Source organism: Phyllosticta capitalensis, assembly GCF_038381095.1.
Source record: "Phyllosticta capitalensis strain CBS 128856 chromosome Unknown BKA78scaffold_8, whole genome shotgun sequence".
NCBI classification, from domain to species: Eukaryota; Fungi; Ascomycota; class Dothideomycetes; order Botryosphaeriales; family Phyllostictaceae; genus Phyllosticta; species Phyllosticta capitalensis.
In genome coordinates, this window is record NW_027117446.1 from 1,736,904 (window position 1) to 1,746,369 (window position 9,466).

General features: G+C 50.7%; 1 protein-coding gene across 1 annotated transcript; it reads left to right on the plus strand.

Annotated features, from left to right (window-relative positions):
- Window positions 1-1,914: 1,914 nt before the first annotated feature.
- BKA78DRAFT_297938 (uncharacterized protein) lies at window positions 1,915-7,922 on the plus strand (the record flags this gene model as incomplete). Its single annotated transcript, XM_066886841.1, has 5 exons — window positions 1,915-2,020; window positions 2,071-2,133; window positions 2,184-2,234; window positions 2,304-3,618; window positions 3,665-7,922. The coding sequence occupies 5 exons, from the start codon at window positions 1,915-1,917 to the stop codon at window positions 7,920-7,922; spliced, it is 5,793 nt and encodes a 1,930-aa protein (XP_066742194.1).
- Between the last annotated feature and the right edge of the window lie 1,544 nt (window positions 7,923-9,466).

Here is a 9,466-nt window from a genome sequence, read left to right on the forward strand (position 1 = left end):
GAGGGGTTGACGGGGCGGGTGATGAGTTGGCGCTGTGGGATCGTCGGCGCGATGATGTCACTGCTTCATGGCCTCATTGCTTCACTGCTCACTGCTTCACTGCTCACTGCTTCACTGCCTCCTTGGGTAAGAATGCAGCGCGTCGCGTCGCGTCGCGTCGCGGCATTTGACTTGCCTGTCTACTTGACTCGCTGCACCGGGCAGATGTAGACGCTTTTGTCTGGATGCCGGCCGGGGTCGGGGGTGGTGGAGATCGTCGGCAAGTTTGCGCACTCGTCCGCCAGCCAGCTCGTTTGAGAGCGAGCAATGGGTGGAATCCCTCTTCGCAAAGCTTTCGGCATGATTGGGAGTGCGGCTCTTTCGCTTTGGAGTCGAGGCGACGATGCGTGCGGAGTCTCCTTGCTTGCATGCTTGCAGCATCGCGTGCGGCGAGTGATGCTTGGATGAAGATGGACTCGTGCGGCGCTGGAGTCCGACGGCGAGCCTGGTGGAGCTGCGCTTGGTGGACTTTGAAGGATGGGTGTCTGAGCTGGTCTGGCTCCATGGTCAGCGGTGGATGCTAGAAGTTTAGGGAAGGGAGCAAGCGAGTCCGGCTGAGCGGGACGGGTAGTGCGTAAGTAATGGGGTGAGTGTGAGATGAGTTTTGGGTGCAGAGGTTGTGCTGCGACTGATGGTCTTGCAGGTTGGTTGATGGACTGTCTTGTTGAAGCTGGTCTAGACGCGCGATGACAGGACGCGGCGGGCGACGAGTTGTGGTCGTCGTGGTTTTGCCCTCTGAGACTGATGAGGAAGAAGGCGTCGAGTGTTAGTGGGTGTGGAAGCACGGCAGGAGGTGAAAGAGGTAAGTGCAAGTTGCAGACATAAGACGCGATATCTCTGACTCAGCCAGATTTTCCACAAATCGAGGGCAGTTGTCTTCTTTCAAGCGCTTTGCTCTACTTCCTTTTCTACACATCGCCTTGCTTTGCGTTTGCTGTTCAGTCAGCTCAAGAGCAGGTACAGCAGCTGCCGTCGATCGTCAATCGGTTGAGATCTGGTAAGAGTTTTCTTTGACATTGTGATTGTCCAATGACTGAAAGCTAGGACATTGTGGAATGTAGCAAAGGTGCGCTTTCACTGATCCTCATAGACGCAAGTGCTTGCTGGATGATCAATCATCCACGCTACCACCGCGAATCGCTCAATTCCAAGACTTGCTGAGTCTTTCAAAAAATTTGCGGACAGTTCCTGCATGCGAGAAAAGAGCCCCCCAGAGCCCCTGTCAGCAACAACATGAATGCATTGTTGCGGCCCCCACCAGAAGGATGACACCCGAATCTCCTCTTGGAAGGAACTCCGCGTGACGGCGCCAACACCCGCGCTTGGAACTCTATCCCGTCTATTGTCATGGGGTTAGAAATGTACAGGCTGCACGTTTGGGCTGCAGATCTACTGGAATAAGCGCTTACGACACAGCCACTTGCCGTGTGAACACTGCAGAGTTGCTGAGGCTGGCCAATCATTTGACGATATAGATCGGTCACTCGTCAAGACTCGTACGCTTACGGCTTTGCGTCCTGCAACCTTTTCACGCCCGCTCACCTGCGACTTCCTTGACGTAACAGGGTCAATGGCCGATCTTGCAGAAATCTTTGCTATTCCCATAGAATGGTGGCTTCGGTACCAACCGCAAGATAAGGAATTACTCGCTCGGTTCGAAATTCGACCCCACTTACGTCTGCTGAATTCAAGCCAACAGGGCATTGGTTCCTTCATTGGGAATGCCACGGGTGGGGACCACGAGGCTGAAGACAGAAACCTATCTTGGGTTCCAAGCTCTTACATCATTCCACTCCAGATTATGCGTCGACCTTATTTTCATGCGCCCTCCTGCGCTCCACAATGCCTTTATCGACTCACTAGACTTGAGCGACAATGTCTGAAGGAGATGGGGGAAGTCAAGCGACATCCATGCTATCTCCACGAAGCAGGCTTTTCTCATCGCAATGGGAGAACCAGGAAGTCGAAGATTACGCCAATTGTAATGAGCCGATAAAGCCGCCTATGGATGATTCTGGCTAACTTCAAAAGTAAACGTTCATTCTGTTCCTACCAAGGAACAGCTGAGAAGATATTTGAGAGAATACATGCAGCGTAAGGGGTTCACCATGCTGCTTGTGTACGACGCTTGCTCAACTTCACAGTGGATTTTCGCTCCCCAGTAGACAGAGGACAATTGGGCGATTATATCGCAGGTGTGATTCATCCAGAAGGTCAAGCCTTCAAGAATTACCGTTGCTAATATCTATGGCTCTTTAAACCAGCCAAATTTCGAGAAGAATGGCTGAGTGAATGGCGCTCAGTCGACGACGAAAGGATTTTGCGACCGCCCAAACCGGAAACGAGCGACAGCCGAAAGGGATCAAAAGTTGGGCCCGGCATTGGATCAACAGAAGAAGATGAAGGCGAGGACTACGAGGAATACGAAAGAACGAGGAGCCTTCGCAACAACTCTTACGCATCCTTTGGCAATGATGGCACGACGGCGACTGTCAATGGCTACGGGAAGATTCTGCAGATCTCGAAATATTTCGGTTGTGGCCGCTCCGGATTTTTCTGCGTGGATGCTCCATACCAGGACGAACCTTGGTTTATCCGATACCGCGCGGATAATCTCTTCTCGAATTTCACCGCTGCCAGGTATGGATTTGGGCTTTACACTGAACAGACACATGAGATACCCCATCATGATTTCGTCGATGACCAGTGGCCTCGATTCAGTCTCAAGACCGATCAACTTTCCGTTGATTTGGAATACGCCATTAAGAATGGCATGATCATCCAAAACTACAGCATCACGGGATTGTGTGAGAAGCCATCTGATTCGAGAGAAACAGAAGGGGAAGGTGTTGAAATGCGGCCTCAAACATCAGACACAGAAGATGATGAAACGCTTCCGGCCACTGGTGGGCTCCCGCGCCGACCCAGTCTCAGTATCCATCTCGGCGACCTGAGGATCAGGGACTTGGAGTGGCTAGAAGTGTCGAATCATTTCAACGAAAACTTGCCATCCGGCTTATACGAACCCTCAGATTACGAGGAATCTGCCGGCCCCGATAGTTACAGCTTTGCTGTTGTCCACCACTTCAAGCAGGACGAAGAAAAATACCGCGCAAGGATCGAAGGAGACATCTCACCTCAGGCCGCTGGACTTGTTGTGTCGCTTTTCATCAACGGGAAAGCGCAAAAGGTTGACGAACGCGGATGGAAAATCTTTCCAAAGTTTCGCAAAGGAGAAAAGACCAGTGTCACGATCGCTTACCGACTACAACTGATGATGTCTGAGATGAACGGCTGGCGGTCCGCTGTCATCCCTGCCTCTGAAGTGTTCGAAAGCAAGCTGCACCCCGATTCTTGCACTCACCCTACTGTACTCGCCGCCGACTCTTGTCTAGACTTCATATTCAGACGGAATATCACCCACATTCTCTCAGTCTGCGCAATCCCCAGCGAGATTGGATGGAAATGGGACCGAGATTTCGGCATGTTCATGAGATCGCGTAAGAGACTCCCTGGAGATGCGATTGCATTGACCTGTGGTGATGTTGCGGGCCACCATATCACGGCATCTGCTAGTTTGTACGAGCTCTACCCCCAATGCTCTTCGGTCACTAATGTGTCCTAGTTTTGCTTTCAAATTTCTCCTGGAGGTCATGGATTTTCTTGAAAAAGAAGACCATGAGGAACAAATCAGGCACGACGAAGCTACTTCCAAAGAGTCGATTGCTGAAGTGTCCCCACTGAACCAAGAATCCGACAAGAAGAATATCCGCCGCCGGAACCTCCGTGCTAAAATTATTGAAACTTGCCAAGGTCATCTTTTGTGGGTCTTTCAGAAAGCCTGGAAGACAAAGGAGCCCACGATGTTGCAAAACCATTGGGTTTCAGGTGATGCTATCGACATGACCGTGCGGTACAAGGAGCGACCCGATACTCCTTCGAACACGCCCTTCCAGATCATCAAAGCACTTGAGTTTGCAGGAAAATGTCTCAAGACATCAGAACGCTCTAGCCCACGAGGAGCTGGTGCCGAGCAATCAAAAGCAAAGAGGAACTACATAGAGTTTTTGGAATTTCTCATTCAACAACCAACCAAAAACGAAGAGGATTCCAATGCTCAAGATGATCAGAGTGGGTCGGTATCAGACTCTAGGAGAGACAACGAAGATGACAGCCAGGAAACTCCTGCCCCCGGCTATAATCACTTCACGCATGCTGTTCAGCGATGGATCAACCACTTGGCCTTGGAAAACAAACGCGGCCAATTTGCATTCCACCGACCAGAGCAGAATGGGATTGGCACTTTTCGTCTGGAAGATCATGTGTGGATTTGGACAGCGATCAGATGCATTGAAGAGGCGCGCCTGCCAACTCAACCAATGCTTGAAGATTTCAATTCAAGCGCATCTCCGGACCCTCAGACACGCCAATTGACATCCAAAGAGGCCCAGAAAAGCATACTGCAACGGTTTACCGTCGAGGAGACCACTATCAAACAAAGGATGCTTGCAGCATCTCGCACAGTCGTGGAAAACAGATTTCTATTCCGATGTCGTGACACCGCTCTCATGTATGGGAGCCTCTCTCAATTCTTTGAGCCTGACCGGTCAAGACCTCTTCCTTCATGGCAAAACACTATCAACCTGCAAAGACTCTACGAACACAACAACGAGGCCATATGGAACAAATCTTTACGGCATGGTCTGGCAATGCTGATGTGCTCCAACAACAAATGGCAAATCAACGAAAAGAGTCCTGATGACATGTTCTTCAGGTCTATGAATACCTTGTTATGGAGTTGTGAAACCAACGGAATTTTTCCTGGTGAAGTCGATGTAACGACCGGAGAGGCTGAAATCTTCTCAGATTCAGATGACCGCGAGTCATATTGGCATGCAACCTTCGAGCTTCCATATATATTCTGGATTTTGCGGTCAAAGACTCAGAGGTCGCACAAGATTTGGAAATCTGCAGGGACAAAAGACCCTGCTCCTGACACGGCAGCTAGGTCTCCACTTGGGGAAGGCCCGCCGCGATTGAATGTCCCCGAACCCACCAATTATTTTGAGAGGTTCGAAGGCGCTGGAGTCGTGAGCGACGCAAATCCAAGTGGATTGCTTAACTTCATATCCAACTCCCGCAAAGTGGGGGATCTCCAAGTGGCCCCGAACTTCTTTTCTGCCAAGTCAGCCCCCGTCCACTACGGTCTGGATCAAGACAGCATCCTCGACGTGACCGACCCATGGCTTTACAGATACCCGGATTTCTTGGAATACAAACCTGATCTACCCGAAAACGTCAGAGAAGTAGTGCAGTGGCTGAAAGATAAGAAAGACAGTCCAGAGCGTCAATCTCTGTATGAGGGCATTTTCCAAGAAGGCATTGCCGAATTAGACAACATCTTTCCGCGGGGACCTGAGGTCCCATCCGATCTCGTAGATGATTGGATATACCAATCGACTTCTTTGATCATTGACATACCCAAGACGCACCAGACTAAGGGACCACGACGGTTCTTCGAGTACGAGCACATCGAAGATTGGATGAAGCAGGAAAATCTTTTAATTCTATCTGCATTGTCGCGGAAGCGGACTGAGCAGACGGCAAAAAAGAGGCTCATTTGGCTACTTTCTCCCCAAAAAGACATCGCCTTGCTATGCATGCTAGGTTCTCCACAGAATGAGGAAATTTCTGAATTTTTCCGGCGGCATTTTGCTTACGAGAAATACTTTTTTGACGAGGTCATGACCTTTAGGAACAACTGGGAGACGGAGTTGCACCTCTCATTTTATCAATTTACTGGGTTGACCAGCGCCGACCGAAGTAAATCATCAGAAGGTCCCCCCGGCTTTCAAGTCATGGGAAAAGGACTCATACAAGGAGCAATCGGCTTCCGCTTCGACGGAGATTTTCTCGACCGGTTTTGGACTTGTCACGTCATCGAGAACATTCCCAAAAAGCGTGGCAGTCGCGACCGCGTGTTGGATCCATTTCCAAAGAAGTCACAAAAGGATTGGACAAAAGCTTGGCCTCAGCGCAAAGTTCTAGAGCTGATGATTCTCGACAAGATGCTGAATGAAATCTCAACAAGCACCGAAGAAATAGTGGCGGAGTTTGAAAAACTTAGCGGCATACGATCATCTGGCCAAGCCTTCAATAGGGACTACTTTTCATTTGCCGACCAGTGGAACGCTATTGTATACGGTCTCACCATAGTGGAAGAAGACCTGGCTAAAAATCTGGAGATTCTTACTGGTTGGAGATCTAGAGAAGCCGATCGAGGGAAATCACGACCGCGATGGACAAAGAATGACGAAAGGAAGTACCGCAACGCTATCGACGCAATGGTGCGTTCAAATCGACAGAAATTCCGACGACTCAACGCCCTCCACTCGCGGATCAAGAACTTGATTACGAGGATTGAAAGCTCCGGGGATCGGTACCGCGATGACCTGAGTCTTCGAAGTGCCGAAGACACCCGAGTCTTCACCAACGTCACAGTCGTCTTCCTCCCTTTGGGGTTTGCGACAGGTCTTTTCAGCATGAGCGGCGCTCCTGGTCACAGCCTCCTTCTCCAAACGATTCAGACAGCGATAGTCGCTCTAATTTTGACTGTGTTGGCACTCAAATATGCCAAAGCCAATTCCGGTCTCCTGAAGGATGTCACCGAGTTCTTCGACGTCATCCTTCGTTTACCAGCCCATATTATCAGAAGGAGCAAGGAGACAAGCCTATTGTACCAACACTATCACGAAAATCACCCACCGAAGCCATTGGGCGGGGCCACGCAAACCAAGGAAGAAAAGGAGGCATCCATGGAATGGCAAGTCAGCAAACTACGACACGGCCTGTGGCACTGTTGGCATTGGGTCTCCTTCTTGATGCAAGAAATTCCCGCTCGGCAATTGACCCTGGCATGTTGTCTGTTGCCCTCTATCAAGGCTCACAGGGTCACAGTACTCTTGCGGGTCGCTCAGATGAAATTCATGGGGACATTCATAGGGGCCTGGGAAAAGATTGAGTCGTTATTCTTTACGAAGACAAGGAGGACTGAAACGGCCAAGACAGGTTCCGTGAATGGCTCTCTAAAAAGCATCGAAGTAAATGATTCCGAACTTCCATTTTCCCAGAGAAGGGAACCGATGCTGGAACCACCACGAGACTCTACAGCAAGCACTGAAATCCATGTCTTAGACGAGCAGTCAGAAAAGAATGATGCCGAGTCACCGCCCGAAACTAAAGACGACGGCGCGAAAGGGCCAGACAAAAAGGAGATCTTTGGATGGAAAGAGACGATGAAAGTCATATTCAGAGCTGCGATGTTCTTGACCGTGGCAATCGTGGGCCTCCCGATTTGGCTTGCACTGGGTTGCAAGAATTTCATCTTCACGGGGCTCCTGTGGGTCTTGTGTCAATTTCTCTTCCATTCCCTTGCTTTCATCATACTACTACCTCTTTTCATCCCCGTCTCCACGATCAACCTGATTGCACTTAATATCATCGACGTTTTCCGTCTCCTCCAGCACGCGGGTCAGAAATCCACGGGGCCAGACCAAGAGGGAAGCTCGGATCTGGGATCCAAGGCGAAGAAGAAGGAGGCAAAGAGAGAAGTGGAGCCGAAAGGACCTGCCACTCGCGAAAAGACGAACGAGGCGGTCTTGGAGAAATGGCTTCTCTATCCCCGCTTCGCCCGTCCGTTCAAGGACTTGGATCGCTTTTCCCAAAGCCTTTTGATCGACATTTTCCGAGACCCCTTTGATCAACTCGTCAAGGCAGTGGAGCACCAATTCGGCGCTGTGCCTTTCAAGCTATCCAACGAGGACGGAGAAGCCAGTGGCTCGAACAAGGAGAGAAAAAGCCACGAAGGCGACGACGCCGTTTGACACCTGTACCTGCTGCATGTGCGCTGTTCCAGGCGGCCGGATGACGACGTCAAGTGCGAGACGTCTCTGCAGTCGGTTGCAAAAGAATTGGCGACTCATTCTATCCCTTTAAAAACCATGACTCACTCCTCCCCTGCCCGTCCATTCAAAGACTTGGAGGACTCGCCCGACTTCATCAAGTTGATTGCCGAAAGGGCGAGAGCGGTGTTTGAAAGACGCCCGCGGAAAAGCCACCCTGACGAAGAGCAAGGGGGAAAGACGGGATCGGACAAGGCGGATGACGAAGGGAACTGAACAATACATTGGGCTCTTATTCCTAACTTGGCCGCCTATGAACGCCAGAGAATACATCCCTTCACTCATTTGGCATGGACAAGAGCGTCTTTAATCCCCCTCATTTCATTGAACCGACTATTTTCCAACCCCTGAAAATCTCGCTGCTCCCCCATCTACACAAAGTCCAACACAAGACCTCGACATTCCCACATCCAATCACCATCCACGAGCTCCACCCTTTCCGCCAATCCACACAGGCTCGCAACGTTCCCGAGAGGCGACAGTCTACACATTTATAAGTCGACGGTCATTTTGGTCCATTTGGGCGTCGGAGGGATTTATCTCCATCTCCCAGTGACCGTCGACGTTTCTGAGGGGCCAAGATGATAAGGGGCCTGGTAGGGATGGTGCGAACCTGGCGGCTTTGTAGATCGCGATGCGTAGCCATTGATTGGGTTTCACCAGACGTGCTGAATGCAGTTGCCGTGGTCGATGCAAAGAAGGCACAGAGGTTACTTGGTGGTTCCAAAGTGTGTGCGGCATTTGCGTCTTGATGTAGTGTGCCCGTGGCATCTAGCGAAGTGTGGTCCATGCCCCGGGGGAAATGTTACAGCAAAGGACCGTGACGACAGACTAGTCAAATGACAACTATATGGCGTCTGGCGGCCACTTTCTTGACGTGCCTGGCCGTCCGTCCATCAAGGGGGTAGGTAAATCGGACATCTTGACTCCTCAAGTTTATATTTTCAAAATTGCGATCCCTTACCAAGGATCTGGCGGACTAACGCAGTAGGGTAACCTTAGTGGCAGACTGTTGGTGGTGTCCTGGCGTTTTCCCAACGCCGCCATCTGAGATCGCTATAACCACGAGTTCGAGTCCCGCCAGATTTTTTTTGCCCTTTTTGATCTTTTCTTTTTCCTCTTTTTTCGCCCAGGTCGCCAGCCAGTACTGCAGTGGATGGGGGCTATGTATGGCCAGAGGCTATGTGTACTTGCTCTTTTACTTGGACTCATCCAAGACAGTAGCAGATGAGCACAAGCGCTTGTGTGAGCCGTGCATGGGTAGTTACATTTCCAACATGGGGTGCTTGCTCTACTAACATGGGGTGCCTGAATAAGCAGCCTGCGCACCCGGCTGCACTTTTTCAAAGTTCAATGTTGTCCAATTTGGTAGGTCTATAGTATTGACGTTGTCGCCGGACCTTCCTGACCTTACTAGTCTCACTACTCGCGGCGCGCCTTTAGCGTCTCGCACCAATCACCTCACT